The sequence below is a fragment of the Cebus imitator genome, unplaced genomic scaffold (genome assembly GCF_001604975.1).
Source record: "Cebus imitator isolate Cc_AM_T3 unplaced genomic scaffold, Cebus_imitator-1.0 Scaffold92, whole genome shotgun sequence".
In the NCBI taxonomy this organism is placed as follows: Eukaryota; Metazoa; Chordata; class Mammalia; order Primates; family Cebidae; genus Cebus; species Cebus imitator.
In genome coordinates this window covers 4,902,368-4,927,718 of record NW_016107407.1, presented here as the reverse complement: position 1 = coordinate 4,927,718, position 25,351 = coordinate 4,902,368, and the positions used below count along the sequence as shown (strand labels likewise).

At 34.3% G+C, this 25,351-nt stretch overlaps 1 protein-coding gene across 8 annotated transcripts in view; it reads right to left on the bottom strand.

Moving 5' to 3' along the window:
* Positions 1-25,351, bottom strand: part of ARHGAP12 (Rho GTPase activating protein 12) — a 123,783-nt gene that overhangs the window by 23,461 nt on the left and 74,971 nt on the right. For 3 of the 8 annotated variants that reach the window (XM_017535396.2, XM_017535400.2, XM_017535397.2), the window contains 5 exons: positions 25,188-25,268; positions 13,631-13,756; positions 9,735-9,809; positions 9,411-9,425; positions 2,179-2,240 (listed from right to left, as the gene is read on the bottom strand). In XM_017535396.2, coding sequence (XP_017390885.1) covers positions 2,179-2,240; positions 9,411-9,425; positions 9,735-9,809; positions 13,631-13,756; positions 25,188-25,268 — 359 coding nt within the window. The remainder of the gene's footprint in view (positions 1-2,178; positions 2,241-9,410; positions 9,426-9,734; positions 9,810-13,630; positions 13,757-25,187; positions 25,269-25,351) is intronic. The other 5 variants (XM_017535401.2, XM_017535398.2, XM_017535399.2 and 2 more) reach the window with 3 other exon arrangements.

Here is a 25,351-nt window from a genome sequence, read left to right as displayed (position 1 = left end):
TTTCCCAATACTTCTCTGATAGTACTGATTTGTGATTCTTTGATATTATAAAATAAACTGTATAAACATTTGAGAAATGAGCAAAGTTAGTTAACTAGTATTTTACAAATGACCTACAAGATATTATAAAATTAAGCATGGACAAGGATTCATTCAAGTGTAACACAGACCAATGGCTTTTAATATAACTGAGTATGAACCATTCACTGGCAGTTTTTCAGAGGCTTCACTACAACTAACCCTCCACAAACTACCATTTGCAGAGTTTCAGAGCAGCAGAAAAATGCACAATTATCTGAAAAGGCTCTTAAAATATTCCTCCATTTTCCACCTTCAGCTGTGAAAGGGAGGATTTTTTTTCACATATTTCAAACAAAATAATACGTCACAACAGACTGACTGCAAGCAGAGATGAAAATTCAGCTGTTTTCCATTAAGCCAAGTACTAAAGATTTACAAAAAATGCAAAATAATGCCTCTCTTCTCATGGAAATTTTTTTGTCCTAGAAAACAGAAGTTTTTTTTCATAATAATATTTGTGTCGATCTGTAATAGGTTTTTAAGAATTATTCTTAAAAATTCCTTTTTAATTTCTCACAGTATCCACAGATATAACCTATACATTATAAATAAATATTAAATATTATAGATATAGACCAAGGCTCTTTAGAATATTCAATAATTTTTAAGCATTTAAAGCAGTCTCAAACCACTAATATACAGGAAATTAAAGGCTATTTTCCTCAACTCTATGTTAATACATTTGAATGATGAAATAGATGATTTCCTTAGGAAAATATAAACTGATAAAGGTATTCCAAAAGAAGCAGAAAATCTAAAAGGCTACTTATCACAGGAAAAACAACAAAAACAAAGAAAGTAGCCCAAGAGCTATTTGCACTACATATTCCCAAAACGGAGAAAGAGAAAAATAAAGACCCAATTCACAACTGAAATCTACCAAAGAACAGTTTAGGGGATTCATAATTGTAGTATTTATAAAGCTATTTCAGAGCACTTTAAAAAAAATCTAACTACCAAAATCTGACAAAAATAGTTCAATGAAAGCAAACCTAAAACACTCAACTACATGTAAATTTAAAACTCTTTAAATGCGACTTATATTACATAATTTCCTTAAATCACTAGGAGGTACTACACATTGACCAAAAAAATTCAACAATCCAATAGAAAAACAGACAAAGGGTATAAAGAGACAACTGAACGAAAAGGAAATACCAACAGTTTATGATACTGTAACCTACTAAAAAGGAAAGCAAATAAAAATATATTCTCTCTTCTCTCTCCTGGCAAAAATAAAAGAATTTAACAACATACTAAACTGGTGAAAAGTGTGGAGGAATGCATGGCTATTGGAGGCAGAAACGGATTCAATATCTTATAGTACAATTTGGAACACCGTTGAAATGACTTTGCAAGTGGCCGAGCAATTCCACTTTTTATAAAATGTATTTTATGGGCAGATTTGCATACTTGCAAAATGAGTCATGCAAGATGCTAAATGTAATATTATATGTACTAGCAAAAATGATAAACCGACTTGTCTACCAATAGACAGGTGTAGTTAAAAACTTGCAAATAAATAATGGGTAAATACACTATATTGTACAGCCAAACAATATACAATTGCAGCAGTTTAAAAACAATGTGGCAGCTCTACAGGCAAGAAGCGAAACCATCTCCAAGATAAACTGTGAAAAGATTGTGTTTAAAAAATTAATCTCTATACATACAAACATATACATATATATCCTATCTCTGGAGGAAAGCACTAGAATTCAGGAGACTTAACACGGGTTGCCTCTGCGGAGGGGAACTAATGCTGGCTGGGGGACTGACTTTTCACTCAATACTTAGTGTACCATTGGTTTTTATCATGTTCATTTATTGCTTACTGAAAAAAAAATATTAAAGCAAATGCACCCCCAGAACCCTCTTCCTTATTACCTCTTACTTTTACTTAGGTAATAATATGTCAAGACAAAGGAAAATTTTCATAAATTTCATGACAATCTTACATACATGATTACGCAGAAAATGAATGGTAAGAGATTCTTCAGAACCTATTGTTTATACTAAAATATAATTATATTGATAATTTTTAATTTATTTCAATCAGATGAATCATGTAAGAACATTAATGACTTGTATACTTACCGAACCTTTTTCCCATTTTCAGCAATTTTTGTTACATTTAATAATCCATATTTCTCTTGATCCTATGGAACAGAGTAATATTGTTTACATATCACTTTTATCAACAATGAGGTCCAAGTTCTTACATAGGACTGAATCAACATGCTGTCGCTCTCTAAAAATTAGCTTAAAAGAAAAGATCAATGTGTAACATGTGTAGTTCTGGAAGATATTAAGAATATAACTTTCCTAAAACTTTTGTAGTTTTTTCTTAATTTTATAATTAAACACCTCCTTTTCTCCTTGAGTCACAGCAGCTATTAGATACTTTGCTATCAAATTAGATTTCCATATGAATAAAGCAGCACTGAAAAATAATTTATGTCTCTCTATTCAAAGAAAGTAATACAATGCTACAAGAATAAATTCTACAAAATAGGAATGATTTACTTTGCTGTTATTTTACAACTATATAATCTGAAAATTATTCAATATAATCACTTTATCAAATTGTAAAAATATCTTTCAAATCTTTCAACCAAATACAGTGACTGTATTTAATAAATTACTCAAAAGTTAGTTGGTATCATGCACAGAACTTGCCTTAATGTAGTATAATAAAATTAACAGGTGCTTCATTAAGCATATTACCAGATTGTGAATTCAGCTCTAGACAAACTAGATTTATCAGCCAGCTGATGCCAAAAACAAGTGACACAAGCTTTATCATCAAACCCTATGAAGGCAAAAGCCACTGTACTAAAGTTAATATTATCTTAAAATTCTTCCAGATGAAAATCAAGAAGCACTTTCTCATTGCTTTCGTTTCCTAGAAGCAAATCAATTTAATAAAAATGAGCTGAGCCCACAGTAATCATTCAACATTAGTAAGCATTGTCTTACATGAGACAATAGTCAATTTTAATTCAACTAAAGCACTCATACACACAAACACTCTCTCTCTCACACAAGGAAGAAATATCCCCAGTTCTATTTAACTGATTCCTCTGCTGTATTTTTTTAATGTACTTTAATCATAAAATATAAATTTTTCTGCATGGGAGATAAACATAACATTGAGTATTTTTCTACCAATGTCTGAAAGTTGTCTTATCTGATAAAAACTGACATCTGTAGACAAAGCTGACAAACTGTAATGTCAATTTACATTTTTGGTATACTGGGGACTTGGGAAATAGCCCATATGATGTTTTATTGAATTTTTTCATAAAGCATAGTTTAAATCTCCTTAGATATGCAAGTCTGACACTTTTCATAAGAACTATATTGCTCCTCAACAAAAACATCAATAACACAATTATAAGTATGTGCAAGATTTTTTTTTTCCTCATAAACCCTCACGTTGAGGGCTAATTTTCAATAAATCACAGCAAGGAAACCACATTAGATGTTAAATAAGAACATTTTTAATTTGCTGCCTGTACCTCTCTTAAGCAGTAAGAAAAGAAATCTTTCAATTACATGGAAACTAAGTAACAACATTAATCTGAGTGGATGGGCACTGATTACCTGAGCTAGGGAACACAGGAACTGAAATGCAGAGAGGTGGGAATCAAGCCCATTTGAAAAATGCCACAGCTGAATTTGTTTAAAAAAAAAAAAAAAGCAGAGGCAGGAAGGAAACACAGACATCAAAACAGGAANAAAAAAAAAAAAAAAGCAGAGGCAGGAAGGAAACACAGACATCAAAACAGGAAGAAAAATGGATGGAGTAGCAGTAGTGACAGATAGCCTAAGCCTAAGGATGAGAGGGAGAATCTAGATCAGGGATTCTCACCAAAACCAATGGATGGACTGAAACTGGCACAGAGCTGAGCATGTATATATGCATCACTCAAAGAAAAGGTCCAGAACTATCACCAAATTCTTACAAGGATCAAGACCCAAGTACCAATGCTGTAAGTATTAATCACTCTAACTTGAACATAAAGAAAAAAATTTGCTATACTCAAAACGAACAAATAGAAAGAACAATTCCTATACAATGTGATGCGTGCTACCAGAAAGCTATGCCTAGCCCAACCTAGGAGAGAAAGAAGGAAGTCAGCCAGCCTCCTGGGGAACTTGACACTTGAACTAAGGAACAGGAGTCAGCTAGATAGAAATGGGAGGAAGTAAAAGCAACTAACAGTGAAAGGCACAGAGGCTAAAGACAGCATTTCATATTGAAGGCCTTTAAATTCCCTCAAAGTACTGGGTGAGGTGGAGAAGTGGCAGGAAATGAGGTAGCAGAAAGAATGCAGTAAGAAAGGGAAGCATGACCAGAAACCAACTACAACACTATTTTAATAATTACTATGAGAGACAATGAAGATCTGAACTAGAGCAGCGGCAGGGAGAGAGTAGAGGGGCTCAATTTGACAAGATTCAGAAGATAAAACTGACAGGGACTTTTGTGAGGGTGAGAGCAAAGATCTTGGGGAAATTGACAAGCTTGGGCAACTGGGTAAATGGTGATATCTCAATTTCAATGTCACTGTAGGGCTTTTCCTGACCACTTTTAAGTAAACCTCCCATTATTTATGACTGCCTCAGTCTGTCTTCCTCACTGAACTTACTACAGACTAAATGTTTGCGTCCCCCAAAATTCATACGTTGAAATCTAATCACAAATGTGATGGTACCTAGAGGTGGGGCCTTTGGGAGATGATCAGGTCATGAAGGGGAAGCCTACATGAATGTAATCAGTGTCCTTAAAAAAGGGAACCCTTGTTATTTCTGCCATGTGAGGACACAGCAAAAAGGAATCAGAAAGGTGTCCTCACCAGACAGTCAATTTATCAGTGCCTTGATCTTGGACTTGTCAGCCACCAGAACTGTGAGAAATAGATTTCTGTTGTTTATAAGCCACTCAGTTTATATTTTTGCTATAAAAACCCCAATCGACTATGATATACTTAATGTGAGGTACAATTACATATCTTTTATTACTTCACTATCCACTCTATTAGACCATAAACTGGCATCACATCTGTTATGTTCATCAATAATCAGTCTAGTACTACATAAGCATGTAGCTGGTATTCAATACATATTTGAAGTAATTTACCAATAAATTAACAGTACTTAACAAGAAAGAAATATAAGAAGGTCAGCAACAGAGAAAATAAAGCTTTAACTTTTAAATACCTAAGTTTTTGAATTTGACATAAAAACAAATAGGCAGATGGGTAATATAGGTTTGAATACACAGCTGAGAGTGAGAAAAAACATTTAAACAGATTTTTATTTCATACTACTTGGTATACTTTCTCCACATAATATGCATCAAAATCAACCAATGTTTTTGTATTGCTTACTAAGAAAGCTTCATAAAAAATATCTTAAGTCCCATAAAATATATACCAACTTATACATGAGTATTTGTTGGTCTAAATATTAAACTCTAAAAGAAACTTTATATTAAAAATAAGCAGAAATGCTTTAATAAAGACTAGCAAATTATGGTTAAATTGAGTAACAATATTACGTCCTAACAGGCAAGAAAACAATAAACTTCAAATTCTACCAGGTAATCTGGGAAAAATTTCACAGGTTCATAATTACTTTGCAGGTTCCAGAATTTCTAATCAATGTTGTATTCTTTTAGTAAAGTAGGTACTTCTCAATTTAGGCTAACAAGTACGCTATACCAAAATCAATACATCTGATCAAAATCCTCATCTTCAGTTAATCGTGTAATAATGACATTTTTAAATATAGAATAAATGAACTTGCACAACTGTTCCTATAGTGTTGAAAAAACACCAGTGTGATGAAACATCCAGAATGGGTAAATCCACACATAGAGACAGAATGCAGACTAGTGGTTATCAAGGGCAGGGGACTGGGGAGGGTGAAATGTGGAGTAACTTTTAATGGGTATGGGTTTTATTTTGGGATAATGAAATGTTCTATAACTAACAGAGATAACAGTTGAACACACTGTAAATATATTAAATGCCGCTGAATTGTACCCTTTAAAATGGTTACTGGTTAATTTTATGTTACATACATTTTATCTCAATAAAAATAAATTTTTTAAAGAGCAAACTGTTACAAAAATAAACATTCATGTTTTTTAAAAAGGCCTTAGAATAGTAACATTCAATGAAAAAAATAAGTAAACTTGTCCACTAATACTTTAATACTCATTAAATTTTGAAATGTCTTTTTCTCTAAATTGATTAATACATATTAATACCATAAGTGGACATACAACATCAAAGCTCGTTTCTGAACTGCATATTCCAAAACTTTACTCAGTATTCAGTGATTGGGAATTTTAAAATGCATATTCTCATAGATACATTGGAACAAATAAAAGAACAGCTTCTTAGATCAGCCCACGAAAACCTATTTAATCCATATTGTAGTCAAATTGTAAAAAAATATATTATTGACTTTAAAAAAATGTATATACTGCCTATTTCAAAAAGATTTAAAGGGACTACAAAAAGTAACAATCATTTAAAAATCAGCAAAGAAGAAAAAGTTAATATGTTTAAAATTTATATTAAGGGACGAAATCTTAAATCTGATTTGACCGAAAGAGACAGATGAGCAATTTGCAGAGATTTTTAAGGTGACATTAGGGAACTAACCATGATGGTGTTATCATTTTCACTTCTAAATTTGTAGCTTCCTTCTTTCTTATCACTAAGCCTTTAGACCAATCAGATTTTAACTCGCAAAGAAAGAGGGAAATATCTCCTTGTAGTAACTGGGTAAGAGTAGGAAAGAGAGGCAAGATTACTAGAAGCCAGGCAAGTGCAGAGGAGGAACCAGAGGACATAGAGAGTGAAGAGACGTTATAAAGGGCAGAAGCCTGGATGGGAGGCCACGACAGCAGGGACAGAGCATTCAGAAAGAAAGGAACACCATCTGGTGATGGAAAAACAGAACCACCTCTGGTTTGCTTGGCGGGTTGTTTTTTTCACCTAAAGGTAAAAAAAATATTGAAACAGAAGAAACATTGGTGAGGCAGTTCCCTGTGATGGCCATCAGAGGGTACTGTGAGTCTGGCATGGTCTAGCTGCTGTCAAGTTTCAGAAAATGGATAAATGGGTGGTGAAGTAATTTGCAGTCCTTGTAACTGCATGTGGAACATTTAAAACTTTGTGTTTCTAGGATTACTTAGGAATTTTCTTTTAACAAAATAAAAATAATGTATAAACAGATTTTTGTGGAAACTGTGTATTACCTACATTTAAAATAATTTTAAAGGGTTTTCTGCTTTTTCCAGATGGACTGATGGATTAAAGGTACTGTAGTAACAGTGCCTTAGATTCATATGGCAATTCTTGCCAAAACCACCAAAATCATGTTCACTTTTATCAAGACGTAATGTTTACTTATCCAGTAAATAATGCAAAAGGATACATGTAGTCTCTATTTATCTCCTATTTAAACTTCTTTTAGGAGTTTAAAACCTGGCAGCGAGACTAGAGTTACATATAATAACGTGCACTTATTCAATACAATTAGCAACTTCAGAATTCAGATATGAAGAAGGTTCCGTCTTGATGGAGGTACAGGATTTAACTATGTACAGAAAAGGCAAGGCCCACTCTAGGCAGGGTGACTGCTTGAGCCAACATCAGAAGGAAACGTGTACAACCCTTGATTAGAGCCAAAAAGACCAGATTATACTAGGGAATGGAGAAAGAGTTAGAAAAAATGAAACAGTATCTGTAGAAATCTTTACCTCTAAGAAATCTGAAGTATCCTAATAAACAACAGTCTATCATAATTTCATAAACTAGAGAAGCCATGATAAATGTTTGTCTTTTAAAAAGCTTTAAGGTTTCATTTATTTATTCAACAAATATTTACTGAGAAGCCATTATATGGCACTGAGGGAAGTAGTGGGGTAACTACGTTCCTCCTCTAATGAAGCTTTACTCTGGTGGGGAAGACAGACATTAAAAGAGAGTTGGAGGTTCCTATAAGAAATAAATAATGACAAGTTATTTTATGTAATTGAATAATATATAATCAAATACTATAAAGAATATTCTAGGACAACTTTGCCTAACCCACAGAATTAGAATAAAATTATCTGAGGAAGTAAAGTTCAAACTAAGCCCTGATGAATGAACAGAAGTTAACCAGGCAAAGATGTGGGGGTGAATGTTTCAGCATGCAAAGGAAATGACACATGCAAGGACCCTGAGCTGAAAGGCAGGCTATTTTGAGAAACTGAAAGAAGGGCAGTGTAGTAGGACAACAAGCAAGAAGGGAAAAAGGAAATATGAGACCAGGTGGTGGAGACACTCAGGAGCCAGAGCATGCACGGTCTTGTCGTGCTCATTAGGAATTTTAGGCCTTCATTCTACAAGAAAACAGGCTGGGCGCGATAGCTTATTTATGTAATCCCACCACTTTGGGAGGCCAAGGCAGGTGCACTGCTTGATGCCAGGAGTTTGAGACCAGCCTGGGCAACATACCAAGACCCCTCATCTCTATAAAAATTTTTTAGAAATTAGCTGAGTGGGCCGGACACGGTGGCTCACACCTGTAATCCCAACACTTTGGGAGGCCAAGGTGGGTGATCACTTCAAGTCAGGAGTTCAAGACCAGACTGGCCAACAGGCTGAAATCCATCTCTACTAAAAATGCAAAAAATTAGCCAGGTGTTGCGGTTGCATGCCTGTAATTCCAGTTACTCGGTACGTTGAGACAGAAGAATGGCTTGAACCCAGGAGGTGGAGGTTGCAGTGAGGTAAGATTGTGCCACTGCACTCCAGCCTGGGCAACAGAGCGAGACTCCATCTCAAAAAAAAAAATTTAAAAAAATTAGCCAGGTGTGCTGGTGTATACCTGTGGTCCCAGCTACTAGGGAGGCTGAGATGAGAGAATCACCTGCGCCTGGTGGGGGTGGGGCAGGTGACTGAGGCTGCAGTGAGCTATGATCGCTCTACTACACTTCAGCCTGAGCAACACAGTGTGACTCTGTCTCTATTTAAAAAACAAGGACAACAACAAAAAACCCAGAACCCACTGAAGGGGAACAGCATGATCAGCAACAGATAAAAAGGACTGGGAGTATAAATACAGAAATCAAGTAAAATTTCATCAGAGTTAAGACAGGTATCTTAACAGAAGTCACATGGACGTTTTCCAGTTTAGGAGAACTTACAGTTGAGCTACATTATTTCCAATATTCATCTGGCACAGACTTGGCAATATACTTTACAGCACAGAAAATGAAGGTGTCTATGCCCAGTAAGAAGAAAATGAATGCTTCTTACCTTTGGACTGCTGGCCTGAGGAAAAAAGAGTAAAGTATAATTTGATAGTATTGTCTGGGAATTTTGATAGTTTTAAAAACAAATATAAGTCCATCACTTAAAAATATGGCACATAATTTAATCATATAAGACACCATATTTTAAACAAAAGGGGGACTTTTAAATCAATAAAATCTGATTGTTAAACTTATTTTGATTGTGATTTTTTAGAAAAACCAATGAAATTTAATAGAAGTCCATTTTAACATTAACGAGTAAATTACTTTGCTAAAATTGATTGAAATAACTGGACTACATTATAAGATATGCTTCTATCATACTAACTGTATCTTGGTGCTTTGGTGAGGAGGGAGGAGACTCATTTTCAGGTAAGCAGGGTTTTGAGGCAGTTGGAGATTCCTACAAGAAATAAGTAATGAAAAAAGTTACTCTATTTTATATAACTATATTTCTGCCTCTACTCACAGTGGGAGAGCTTAGTAAGAGAGAATAACAAATTTTTTCCTTGTTATTTTCCATCTATATTCAGCTCCAAAGCTAACAGGGTATGGATTTTAAAACTATAAACGTTATAAAAGGTTTATAAAATACGGTGCTTTTATAGCAATTATAGTTACATTTAAGTAATGCACATGGAATTACTCAAATGAAATGATGCATGCTGCCTTAGAATCATGATGTTACATCAGTTTGAACTAACCATATTTAAAATAAGTAAAACCTAAACACTTCTGGATAAATATGTTATAATCATGATACTAACTTGCTCTTGGTATGGTAAGTATAAATACACAGGATTAGGCAAGGTCACAGAAATAACTTGGCAAATGCCAGAAAGAGAATTTAATTTTAGTCAAAAGCTATATAAGAAACTGCTATTAGCATGTAAGGTAATTCATAGAAAACTTGCTAAAATTTGGAAATAAGATATTTTAAATTCAAGAAAGAAACCTAAGATTTAAAGATTAGTAACTCCCCAGGAAAAAAAGTTCTAATATCTAAGCCTACAAGAGTATCATAGGAGCAAACCAATAGCTTGTTTTTTAAGCAGTCTGCTTTGTCAATATTAAAACACAGAATATGATTTCTATTACAAATGATAGGACTACTTTGACAAGACTATTCATGGAAGGTACGACTGAAGAACAGTTATTTTTGGTAGCAACAGCCTACCTCCACTTAAATTTTCTCCATTTCCCTAGATGTTTTGAATAATTTCAGAAAAAGAGAATTTTTAAAACCATATACCATTATCAATTTTTTCTATCAAACCAAAAAGTTCCTTTGAACTTTCTTCTCCACATATGTATCATCCTAGTTTACTATGTTTATAAAACTGGAGAAGGTACTGTCAACCAGCCTAGGAATCTGTTGTAAGTAACACTTCCAAAAACCATTAACTCAACATTTATTCATTTGGAAAAACGTCTTCAGGTGTAGATCCTACACAATTTGTAAATATAGAAGCTAGGTAGCAGAGAAAGTTTACATGGAAACCCTTGAAAGCATAAGCTTATAAATCAATCAAACAAGGCACTATTAATGGAGAAAATATTAAAGTCACATCAAATAAAAAAACTTCAAAAAATTTAACTTAAGGTCCAAATTTCACTTAAGTATTTTTTCTGATAACATCAGATCAATTTTTGATTCCTAGGACTGCCTAATAGTAAAATACTATGAGAAAGAGGTAAGAGCTGACGATCCATAAACTAGAAAATAAGTAACGGAATAAAATGACTGATAATTATGATATTTTTCACAGCACATTCAGTCCCACAGAAATAAAGACCACAAATAAAGTAATAATGTATATAAAACAATTATAACTATTGTAAACAAGAAATAATTTTACATGTACACATTTATCTATATTTAGATATATGAATGTAAATATACATCTTAATATCTATGAATAATGGTTTTAGTAAAAACAGAAAAAAAAAAGCGGAAACAAACAGATGCATTCAAACATACACACACACACAGACATACATACACCTACTCCTCCAAGGTTATCTGCCAACTGAATTAGGACCTATGTCATCGTAATAACATTTGCTATACAATTTATGGTCCTTGACTTAATGACTGCTCAACTTTAAAGTGGTGGGAAAGTGATAGGCATTCACTAGAAAACATACTTTAAATTTTGATCTTTTCCTGGGCTAACAATATTCAATATGACACTCTCTCACAATGCTGCACAGAGGCATCTAGCCACAGCTTCTAGTCAGCCACCTGATTACCAGGGTAAACAGACTGCAAAGGTAAACAACTGATAGTCTACAGAATACCATGTTACCGAATAATTTTGCTCAGCTGTAGGTTAATGTAAATGCTCAGAGCACATTTAAGGTAGGCTAGGCTAAGCCATGATGTACAGTGGGTTAGATGTATTACGTGCATTTTCACCTTGTGATATTTTCCATTTATGATATTTTCAACTTATGTGGGTTTACTGGGATGTAACCTCAACATAAGCTGCAGAGCATCTGTATTATGTTGCTGTGATTACATTTTAAGTTATACATATTTCATCCCTTATCACATATTAGCTAGTTTGTTCTAGTAGTCAGTGCCTTTTTCAAAACCTCAAAAATTGCCTTATGTTAAGAAACTTATGAATCCGTTTGCAAAGGGTAAGGTTGTGGGGGGGTGGGGGGAAGAGGGCGGGTAATTTAAAAAGACATTTCTACCAAAAATAAGTAAATCTCTAGTCTCAGAAAAATCATATTCTTGCAACTCTGGGACAATGAGATGAAAGAGGAAATGTGATAAGAACTGCATGTAAGTTATTTAAAGCAATTGGCTGAAAATTAATTTTTAAAAATGAATCGAGAGATTTAAAAGGAGTAAGATTGCTTGATGTTGAAAAAGAAGAAAAAGGAGTAAGAAATTGTAGGCACAAATCATCAAAATAATCATCCTATTTGTTTCAGTATGAAAAGGTGGTGGAGTTGGTTCAATAATGGTTTGCCTTAGAACAGTATATATGGTATTTGGTGGCTTCCTATTTATCCTGAATTGTAATCTGGTTCTTGGTTGAATGAATTTTTCCTATTAGAAATCTCTAAGTATCTTACTTACCTAGATTAATCTCAACACTAATACATTTTAAAGCATATCTTCAATAGCACAGACTCCAGAATGCCATTCATTTAATGTAGTCTCTACATTCAAGACAAGATCCTTACAAAATACAAACTAGAAACTAGTCACCTACTTTCATTGTTTTCTATTAGTCCCGCTAATACACATGTATGAAGGCTGTTTCTACAGCTCCACTCCACCTTTAAATTTAACAAAGACCAATTTTATAGTCACTTGTAGCACCAAAATATTACACTTGTTTTGACCGATCAATTGAGATTACTTATAAAGGAAATATTAACTATCATAATTCAGGACTGAAAGTATCCAAACATCATGAAATACGCCTTAGGGATGGTTCATTACTTTCCTGAACACACACAAAAATTACAGGAAAGCTGTTAATCATGCTACAAGAAGTCTGATGGTTTAAAAAACCTTCACATTTGAACATTAGTATGCCTAAATTTCTGCAAATTCATACTAAGTTCCCAACTTATCCCCCAAATGAAGCCACACTGTGAATAAGTAACTTCTAAAGAAGTATTTAAAATATCCATTCTAATGTTTGCATTAAAATTAATCCCTATAAACAGAGAACATGACTTATCAGATTGATAATAGAATTGCCTTCTGCAGAGAGCATTTAGAGAAGCAAAGGGAACACAATTCCAATATTCCCTGGGATGAGGAAAATTAATTAAACGTCTTCCCTATGAAATCTCCTAGAGACTGAAGACAAAGGATAACAGAAATGTGACTTTAAAATAAGGTAAGCAAGAAAAATCTGTCATCTACTAGGATCAAATGTATCAAGGTATATACATCAGTAAGCCACAGATAAGTCAGTCCATTGTGCAAAAAACAAAACCAACCAAAACCTACTTCATGACAAACTGATGCTAAATACACAAATATGTAGTCACTAAAGTATGCAATTTGGTTAAAGAAAAAAATAATGTAGAAACCTTTCAACATACATGCAGATCAAGAGCTTAAATTAGTTAAAAAAAATCAAATGCTTTAGCAAATTATATTTATTAAATACATAAAATATTAGTACAAATAGTTATAATTCATTGTACAATATAATGCAAAGAACTTGCCAAAAATCTCAACAGTCCTACCTTGTCATTAGTGTCCAATACAATGGTGCTGTGTCTCCACTTTGTTAATACTATTGGCTCTTGCAGTCGCCTGTCCAGGCTCCTACTTTTAATTATTTCTCTTTGCTGCTGGGATGAAGCATTATACTAAAACAAAACAAAGCAAAAAACATGACATGTACTTCATAAACAATAGAAACCAAAGTGGAATCTAAACATCCTGGCTCCAAATGACAATGACTGTTAGGCAAAGTTCATCATATAACATCTCCAGAAATTTTCTAGCCTCAGTTTTCTCATCTTTAACCAGAACTGTGGCACAATTGAGAAGATTACAGACTCTGGTGTTACAGAGACCAAATTAGTGTTATCTTTGGCAAAATATCTAATCTCCCTCAGTCTAAGTTTTGTCAACTGTAAAGTAGGTATAACAGAAATATCATCTCATTCACAGAGTTGCTGTAAAGATCAAAGTATTAAAGAACAAAGTATAAAAATAGTAGCACATTATCAATAAATATTAACTATCATAATTTATAAAATAAAATCAGATAAATTAATTTTTCTACTTCTACCTCTTCTACTAAAATAAAAAATAAGCATTATTTTAAAAACCTAAACCAAACATTAAATTCAAAATGACCTAATAAGTTCTTTACATATTCTGGATTCTAAATCTTTCTAAGCTATGTGAGTTGAATATATCTTTTCCTAGTCTGTAGCCCATCTTCTCCCTTTTGTTTATGACATCTCCTACATAGAGAAGGTGTTTTAATTTTAATGTAGTCACATCTGTCAATCTTTCCTTTTATAGTAGGCTTCTGAGTTTTGTTCAAGAAATCTTTCCTATTCTTTGATATATTCTTCCACAGTCTTTAAAGTTTTACATGTTACTTTTATTTCTTTAATCTAACTGAAATTAATCATTGAGCAGGAAGTGAGGTCAAGGTCTACTTTTATTTTCATTTTTATCACGTGAATAACCAATAATCTTGGTAACATTCTTACTTAGTCCAAGCTTACCCCATTGACATGTTTTCTTTTTAGTTGTTGTTGCAACATCTCAGGTGACACAAACCAGTGTGTGTGTGTCTGTGGGCTCAAAAGATGTTCCTGTGCCAGCCACCTGAATAGTAGGGACTACAAGCACATGCCAGCACACTTAGCTTCTTTTTTTTTTTTTAAGAGCCAAATTTTCCCTAACTCCACTGATTTATAATGCCACATCTGATCTTTATACAAGTGCCCTTACTATCCCAACTTAATTACCATAGTTGGAATTCTCTCTCTCCTGTCCCCCACCCACCAACTACTCCCTATACAGGAATATTTTGACTCTTTATGGATATTTGTTTGCAAATATAAACTGTAGGTTCCATTCCCTATAAACTGAGGGAAAGGGTATTAAATGGAAATGCATTGGACTTGTAGATTAATTTGGACATTGTTATGAAATTCAGCCTTCCAATCCAAGATCATGATGGTATACCGCACCGTTTATTTGGGTCTTCCTTTATTCTGCTCTGAAATTTTCTTTATTAAAATCTTACAGATCTTTGATCCACTATGATCCAAGAATATGCTTCTATAAGGAAATCAGTAATTTATTTATTTAGCTGTTGCCCAAGCTAGAGTACAGTGGTGAAATCTCAGCTCGCTGCAGCTTCGGCCTCAAGCAGAGCTTGAAGTTCAAGTGTTCTTGTGCCTCAGTCTCTCGAGTAGTTGGGCTTACAGGCATGCACCACCAAACCTAGCTAATTTTTGTATTTTTAGTAGAGACGGGCTTTTACCATGTTGACCAGGCTTGGGAGAGAGATCCAAAATGGCTTATCACTAGCAGCTTGGGATTGTAGCTCCCACTGAAAGCGCAGAGAACGAGAGGACGCCACACTTTCAGATCAATTTTTGTTGCTCACGCACCGGGAGATTCCCAGCGGAGGAGCCCCACGTGTCGCCAGCACGACTCTTGAGGCCGGCGAGGCGGTTTTGCCGCTGCCTTGGAGCGGCGGTTGTCGGTGCAGAGTCAGAAAAGCACCATCAATCTTAAAGCCGCTGTTTTGGCCGGAGCAGTGGGTTGCTCAGATTTTAGCGCCGGGAATCAACAAGTTGGACGTCTATTCAGAAAGCCAATTATAAAGACGGTAATTATAAAGACCACAGATGGATAAATTTATAATGAAGGGAAGAAAACAGCCTAAAAAGGCTGTGAATACCCAAAATCAGAACGCCTCTCCCTCTACAGGGGATTACAGTTCCTCATCAGCAACAGAACAAGGCCTAATGGAGAAAGACTGTGTTCCATTAGCAGAAGCAGGCTTTAAAAATTGGATGATAAGAAACTTCTGGGAATTAAAAGAACTTGTTCTAACCCAATGCAAAGAAACTAGGAACTTTGAAAAAAAGGTTTGACAAAATGTTAACAGTAACACACAATATAGAGAGGAATATAAGTGAATTAATGGAGCTGAAAAACACAGCACGAGAACTTTGCGAAGTATGCACAAGTTTTAATAGCCGAATTGATCAAGCAGAAGAAAAGATATCAGAGGTCGAAGACCAGCTTAATGAAATGAAACAAAAAGACAAGATTAGAGAAAAAAGGATAAAAAAGAACGAGCAAAGTCTCCAAGAAATATGGGACTATGTGAAAAGACCTAATCTACGTTTGATAGGTGTACCTGAATGTGACGAAGAGAATCAATCCAAGCTGGAAAATACGCTTCAGGATATTATTCAGGAAAACTTTCCCAACCTAGCAAAGCAGGACAATATTCAACTCCAGGTAATACAAAGAACACCACAAAGATATTCCTCAAGAAGACCAACCTCAAGGCACATAATTGCCAGATTCACCAGGGTTGAAATGAAAGAGAAAATACTGAGGGCAGCCAGGGAGAAAGGTCAGGTTACCCATAAAGGGAAGCCTATCAGACTCACAGCAGATCTCTCAGCAGAAACCCTACAAGACAGAAGAGAGTGGGGGCCAATATTCAACATCCTTAAAGAAAAGAACTTTCAACCCAGAATTTTACATACAGCCAAACTAAGCTTCATAAGTGAAGGAAAAATAAAATCTTTTGTGAACAAGCAAGCACTCAGATATTTCATCACCACCAGGCCTGCTTTACAAGAACTTCTGAAAAAAACCACTATAAATAGAAAGGAACAACCAGTATCAGCCTTTCTAAAAAATACCAAAAAATAATAGAACATCAACATAATTAAGAAATTGCATCAGCTAACGGGCAAAACAGCCAGCTAACATTAAATGACAGTATCAAACTCACATATATTGTTATTAATTCTAAATTTAAATCGACTAAATCCCCCAATCCAAAGACACAGACAGGCAAAAAAAGGCCAAGACCCATTGGTATGCTACATCCAGATCCATCTCACATGCAAGGATACACAAAGACTCAAAACAAAGGAATAGAGAAAAATTTACCAACCAAATGGAGAGCAAAAATAAATAAACAGAAAGTAGGAGTTGCAATTTTTGCTGATAAAATAGACTTCAGAATGGCAGCCAATTCTGTGGGAACAAAAGATCAAAAGAAGCAAAGAATGATATTACATAATGATAAAAGGATCAATATAACAACCTAAATACATACGTATCCAATACAGGAATACCCAGATATATAAGACTTATAAAGAGACTTGGACTCCCACACAATAATAGTGGGAGACTTCAACATTAATATTTGACAGATCAATGAGACAGAAAGTTAACATCGATATTCAGAACTTGAACTCAGATCCGGAACAAGTAGACTTAATTAACATTTATAGAACTCTCCACTTTAAATACACAAAATATACACTCTTATCAGTACATCACGCCTATTTACAGGTTTAAATGAAATATTGGTTGGCTGCTTGTTAATTATTTTCTTCCCTCATTTTTTTTTTTATGTCTCTATTATTAAACACAATTACAGGCATACCCATTTTTAGACTGCATTCTAGCCCGGGCAATAAAGCAACACTCCTGTTCTCTCTCCCTCTTCCTCTTTCTTTCTTTCATTCTTTTTTTTTCTTTTTCTTTTTTATTCTTTCTCTTTCTTCATAAAAAAAAAATCTTACAGATCTTTAATAAACATGTTCTTAGTTACAACTCTTGTTGCTACTGCTGCTAATGTAAATAGTATCTTTACTGCTATCACATTTTCAAACTCACTTTTTACTAGTCAAATGGGTAGTTTCCATGTTAATTTTATATCCAGTAACTCTGCTGAACTCTCATCAGTTTAAGTTTGTAGGTTCTCTTAGATTTTCTAATAATCCAAAAAACCCAATTGCATCTCTTCCTTTTTAATTCCATTATTTATTTCCTTTTTTCAATTGTTGAATAGAAGCAGTGATAGAAACGTTCTAGTTTAGTCCCTAATTCTAATGGGAAAGCTTCTGTAATCTCACCATGAAGTATGAGACTTACTGCAGATTATTTAATAGATAACCTTTAGCATAATGTGTCGTTATAAGAAAGTGATTTGCATCTGGCTGCGGTGTCACATGCCTGTAATCCCAGCACTTTCAGAGGCTGAGGTGGGTGGATCACCTGAGGTCAGGAGTTTGAGACAAGCCTGGTCAACATGGTAAAAGCCCGTCTCTTAAAAATACAAAAATTAGCCAGATTTGGTGGTGCATGCCTGTAAGCCCAACTACTCGAGAGACTGAGGCACAAGAATACTTGAACTTCAAGCTCTGCTTGGGGCCGAAGCTGCAGCGAGCTGAGATTTCACCACTGTACTCTAGCTTGGGCAACAGCTAAATAAATAAATAACTGTGATTTCCTTATAGAAGCATATTCTTGGATCATAGTGGTTTTATATCCATTTTGCAAATCTTTTAACAGATATGTTTAGAACATTTACATTTAATGTAATTATTTACGTATAATGTTAGGATTTAAGTCTAGCATTTTATCATTGATTTTGTTTCTCCTTTCCTACCTTCCTGTGGGCTACTTGAGCAATTTTTACTATTATATTTTAAAATATCTACAGTTTCTTAAGCCTCTCGTTATAGTTTTTTGGTGCTTGCTCTAGGGATTATAATATACATAATTTATCAGTCTACTTGTATCAACATCTAACTACTTCAAGTGGAATACAGAAACCTTACCAAAAATTATATCCCTTTACTCTCTCCCTCTTTATGAAAGAGTTGTCTTAAATATCATTACTGCATACCAGGACTACTTCAGAAATGTTATAATTTTTGTTTCAAATGTCAAACACAATTTTAAACACCCAGGACAAAAGTCTTCTCAGATATTCAACCTTTCTGCTGTTCTTTATTCATTCCTAAAATTCCAAGTTTTCTTAACCCTTCCCTTCTGTTTGAAAGACTTCCTACAGCAACTCTTTGAGAGCAAGACTGCTGGGGATAAATTTCTTAGTTTAGTTTCATTCTGAAAATGTCCTTATGTTACTTTAATCCCTGAAGGGTTATTTTTGCTGCAGAAGGGTTCACATTTCTTTTCTTCTAGCATTTGAAAAATGTTATGCCACTTCTTTCTGGCTTCCATGGCTTCTGATAAGGTACTCACTTCAGTCAAATTGTTATCATCCTAAAGGTAACGTGTTGTTTCACTAAGAGTCTTTTATGACATTGTCAGGAGGAGTGGGGTTCTTAAGGCTTCAGAAATTTTGATTACAATGAGCCTGGATTTTGGATTTATCTTATTTGGTGTTTATTTAGCTTCTTGAATCTACCGGTTTGTCTTTTGCCAAATTGGGGCATTTTCAAATACTACTTCTTCAAAGTATTTTTCTGCCTCATACTCTTTTCCTTTCTCCTTCTGGAACTCCAATGGAAGGAAGGTTAGAACTTTTGTACTTTCCCACAGGTCTCTGAGGCACTGTTCTTTTTATTTTTTTCCCGAAATCTATTGTCTCTCCGTTGTTCAAACTAAATAATTCCTACTAACCTATCTTTGGGATCATGGATCTTCTTCTTTTTTACCACCATTCTGTTATTGAGCCACCTAGTATTTGATTTTTGGCTCTAAGATTTCCCGTCGTTTCTTCTGTGTATCTTCCATTTCTTTGCTGAGACTTCCAACGTCTTCATTTATCTCAAGTGTGTTTACAATTGCTTGCTGTAGCACTTTCATGAAAGCTGACTTAAAATCCTATGGGATAACTCATTCATCCCTCTCATCTTGGTGTGTCACCAACCTACTGATTATCTTTTCTCATTCAAGTTCAGATTTTCCTGGTTCTTGGTATAACAAGTAATTCTAGGTTATATTTGGATGTTTTGAATACTATAAGACTTTGGTTTCTATTTAGGCATATTTTAGCAGGCTGTGAACCCTGTTTATATCCAGAATGCACAACTCGGCCTGCTTTTATGGCCCGTAGTTCAAATGTCCATTTCTTTTTTTTTTTTTTTTTTTTTTTAATCTTTTCACTGCTGTTCTGAACTGCCCTGTTTATGCACTACTCAGAGGCCAGTCTGAAACCTGGGCAGTATGCCACATCATGTTTCAGTTCTCAAAGTTTTTGCCATGTTAATTCTGGTTGCTTTCATGCATAGGCCTCTGGGAATGGTGTCTACGACCTTATACATAGTTTAGAAATCCGTTTCTCTGGCTCCTTCCTCTCCATAATCCTCTTCCCACACTCTGCTTGGGATAAGGTGGGGTGCTGCCTTGTTGCTGTTGTCCATTTAGTGCACAGGGAGGGTGAATCACAGGGTTCCTTGCATGCACTCTGGGCCTAGTCAACAGGGCTCCACCCCATAGTCTCCACAGCACCCAGGCAGGGATGGGGAGAGTGCTATTTCAATAGTGCTGGTTAGGGATGGTTGACTGGGCTTCATAACATCATGCAGAAGGAAAGGCTTTATTTTGTGGAGTTCACCTGGAACAGAGTAGGTATAATAAACAGAGAATGTGTGCTTTACTTGGTTTAAAATGCTGATAATGTATTCCCACAGATTTGTGGGTTGGCTAAAAACTGGCTGATCTAGAGGGGCTCATCTACACAACTCTGTCTCTCATCCTCCTCCTAGGACCAGGGGGCTAGCCTGGGCACATTCTTCTCATAGCAATGGCAGAAGTGCAAGCGCAAGCCCTGACTACAAGCCCATGTCAATACTCTATTTGTGTCGTGTTTGTTCACATCCCAGTGAAAGCAAGCCACACAGCTGAACTCAGTTAATGACAGGACAATTCCTTCCCCCACCACCCACAGTGGGAGGCCACCACAATGGTACACAGAAAAGAACCTAATACTAAAGAAAGAATGGATCCAATGACACTACCATCTACTGCGGTAGATGATCTGTCCTTTCACCTTGTGACGGCTTTTAAGATTGTCTCCTTATTGTGAAGTTCTGCAGATCAAGCAAAATTGGCTGACATGTTGATTTATTTTTATCTATCCTTGACAGTATTCAAAGCATATTTTCTAGTTAAAGACTCATGTCTTCCTTCAATTTTAGAAAATTCCTAAAAATTGTATTTTCAAATATTGTTTCTGCACCATTCTTCCATTTTCTTCTTTTGGAGTTCCTAATATATGAATATAGGAAACTTTCAACTCACTCTCCTTTTTTCTTAACTATGCTTTCACATTTGTTATCTTTTTGTCCCTGTCTAAAGTTTATGCTACTGACTGTATTTTTTATTTCAATAACTATGTTTCTTCATCTTAAAGATTTCTAATTTTTCTTTATCATATTTATCTATTCATGTATGTTTTTATTTTTCCCAATTTCTTATTCTTTTTAAATGAAAGGCTTCATTTAACTCTGATCATCCACAGCATAATTTTAAGCCTTTATTAAATTATTAAGAACAGTTACTTTCATCTGGAGTGAATGACATGTCCTGATTCTTGATTTTTCTGTCTATAATAATAGCACTAATTTCTTCATGCATTTTGTTTGAAATATTGAACAGCAGACTTCATTTTGAGTGAGGAATGTTTTGTTTTCTCTCTCTTCATTTACTCTCCTTTATTTCTTTCTCTCAATCCTCCTTCCTCTCTAACAGTTTTGTGGTTCCCTTCTCCTGCACCCAAACCAGCGTGTTTGTATTTATGTATATATTCTATTACTCAGCTGTCATATGAATATGTTTCTTCTTTCCAAACTTGTAACAAATACATAGGACCATATCCTATATATTTGCATTTATCACAACATATTACATAATACTGAACACCAAAGACATATTCAGAAAACAGTAGTTAAACCAAATTTTAATATTTGCATTGGGGGGTTACAAGCTTGACAGGATTTATCTTAAACTTACTAAGTAAGTATTAAATTGCTTAGAGTGCAGAATGTAATCTGCAGTTGTCTTTATCATATAGTAACAATCTATGAAATAGTGACTCTACAACATTTTTCCTCAAACCTGTTCTCCATATCCAATTTAACTGAGAGTTAAACAAACTGTCAAGACGTTCTAACACTTTATGCTAAGCAGCAAATGGCAGCAGAAAATAAAATAGTATCACAAAACTGAGGATTCAACGCTGGTCACAATCAGTCCCTATTTCCATTGCTATAAAATACGTTTTGACGTCTTGATTTCAGTCTCTTGCCTCTCTTCTTTCTTTCACTAAAAGCATCTCTGAAAGTAAAAAGGTTTCCTAATGCAGCCTATAGTTCTTCTGACCAAGGAAATTATAGAAGTGAGTCATTAAGAAACCCAATAGGAATATTTAGCTACCAGTTAAGGCTCCAAATTATTCCTGATATTAGGCTTTGCTGGGAATCTCTGCTTTCAAAGGACCCTAACCTGTGACAAATCACTCAAAAGAGGCCTTGTGATTGATGTCATTATCCAGGGAATCAGAAGCCACTCTGAAGAAAGATACAGCAGAAGATTTCTCTAAAACTCAACGGGTATTTGAGGTACTGGTAGGAGCTACAATTCAAATCTGTCAAGTGGAACAAAAAATTTAATATGTGTATTTAATTATTACATTAATAAAGTATTAGTCTTCTATAACCTAAATCATTTTCACTGAACTAAATTTTCAGCAGATTTTTCTTCTGGTTCCTTCAAGTGGAAATCAAATCTTGTATTTTATAAGCATAACCCCTACTAGTACAGCCTAACAGAACCAATCCCTGTTATATATAGTTTTCAATACTGAATAATTATATCCCCCAAAACAATATTCTTATCCCGACATATAAGTTATTACACATTTTGGCCATCATGATCCATAAAATTCTTCTTTCCAAATTAATCATTAATTTTTTTTTTTTATAAATGGTACCAATTTTGAAGAGTAGTATCTGAGGTATTCTATTACTTCTTCACAGCACATTAATAAAATAAATTGCTTATGTTATTATGTTTATCTCCTTTCCCCTAAAAGTTGGTAATAGTCCTACTAAGCTTGAGGTATGATTTTCCCACTTAAAAGTTTTATTGGAAGATAATGAACTATTTAAAAAATAAAATGGCAGGTTATTAAGCTTTTTATAATATTCAACTTTAAAAAATTGTTGCTAGAGTATCACAACTGCTAAGCTATAATTCTTAAAAATATTACAGAGTTATGAGTGCTTGGCACAACTTCAAAGTTTCAAGGGTAAATAAGGTTTTATCTTCAGCATCACATTCTAAAAATACAAATTAATAATAAAAATTTAAAAATCCACCAATGTTTTATTGAATTATGTTTCATAATTTTAAAGAGTAATTTGATTAAACATTCAACCCTGAAATACATGATTTGTGGCACATTTAGATAAGACTTTTTATTTTAAGATCTTTTCATTCGTGGTATTTTACGATTGATGAAGTAAAAACACAATGTGATAATATTAATAGCTTCTTAACTTTTTTTTATAAGGGAGCTCTTATAATTAAAATACTAAAATTATCTTCACTAATACTAATATGTTAAGCCGAAAACAGTAGTTTTAAAACCAATCATATTGTATAAATGTACATTTTAATATGACTCCTAATTTAGAAAGTGTAATTCAAACAACAGAGTGGTTTAAAATATGGAATAGTTGGGCCAGGTGCAGTGGTTCATGCATATAATCCCAGTACTTTGGGAGGCTAAGGCGGGCAGATCACAAAGCCAGGAGATAGACATCATCCTGGTTAACACAGTGAAAACCTGTCTCTACTAAAAATACAAAAAATTAGCCAGGCGTGGTGGTGCATGCCTGTAGTCCCAGCTACTTGGTAGGCTAAGGAGAAAGAATCACTTCAACCTGGGAGGCAGAGGTCGCAGTGAACCGAGATCATACCACTGTACTCCAGCCTGGGCAACAGAGCAAGACTCCATCTCAAAAAAAAAAAAATTACATGTATTTTTTAATGAAATTCTATGGAATAGTTTTTTCTGCTGAGCAAAGAGAAAGTACCTACGTAAAATGTGTGATAAAGGATCAAAAATGCTTATCTGAAGATGTGACATGTTTTTTAAGCTACAAGAAAATTCTGAGGCTATATTTCATAAACAAATTAAAGGAATCAATATTTCCTTTATCTATCTCCTCATCCCCAACACCCATGAACTTTTCCATTATAGCCAGCTACACATTGTTCCATGAGATCACAAAATTGTAAAAGCTGTCAGTTACAATGGAGCTCTCTTTTGCTACTTGGTCAACTCAGACTCACAAAGGTATTCTTAAAAATCAATTACAGGATATATATTTTATTTTCATCCTACCTATAATAAGCCTTAGAATTTCATAAAATAATTAAAGGCCAGATAGCACTCACATAAAGAAGACAGCACTATTAATACTAGTTTATTAGATGTTTCCCAACTTATAGTCAATTTAGTAACAACTAGTGATTTTTTTCTAGATCCATGTTTCATTTATACTATTAATATTTTTCTTTGAATTGACTTACTTTGGGGAAAAGACAAATTTTAAAAACTAAAGTATATGTAACAATTGACACCATATATTTGTCTGCTAATTTTAACTGTTTTCTAGAACATTAAAATAATGCAACAATTAAAATTTAAATGTTTGCTCAGATATCAATTAAAATTATCTCAAGCACCAATAGTGATATACATATGACCACTTTGAAATCTACTGCCTTAGATAAACTCAGCAGCCATGGTGCACTTGTCCAGAAATGAGATGTCCAACTAAATCCTAGGACATCTTATCACATGTTGTCTATAACGCGGCCAATGAGTGGCTCAATTATAATATACATTTACATAAGAGGATAAACTTGAATACGGAGTTACTTTTCTTTCTCTTAAAAAATGATGAAATATAAGAGCAACTTTAAATCAATATACTCAACACAACTAGATATAAGATGGCATTATTGGAACTGAGGAGAATTCTTACTTCCAAGAATCAGTAAAGGCCAATTTCAAGCTAAACAAAAAGAAATTCTGAATAGGAATAATCAGTATCACACAGTGAAGATATCTGTCCATCTTAGAAAACTTAAACTACTCACACAGTATTCTCAGTGAATTCTGAAAAAATTATTCTTGCTACTTTGTACAAGTAGAATAAAGATTTTAAAATAAATCTGCTGAAACCATCTCCAGGTATTACTTCATCTACTATTTTTAAATAGAAATTTAGTGTTAAGGTTTACTACCTTCGGCAATTCCCATTCTGACCGAGATCCATCTGCACTGTAGTAATATTGTCTACCTTGATCATCGACATGCTTGAGCCACTATAAAAACAGAACAGGTGTTTTTAAATTAAAGTGAGTTACTATCAGAGATACTAGATTTAATTCTTATGAATTTTATTCTA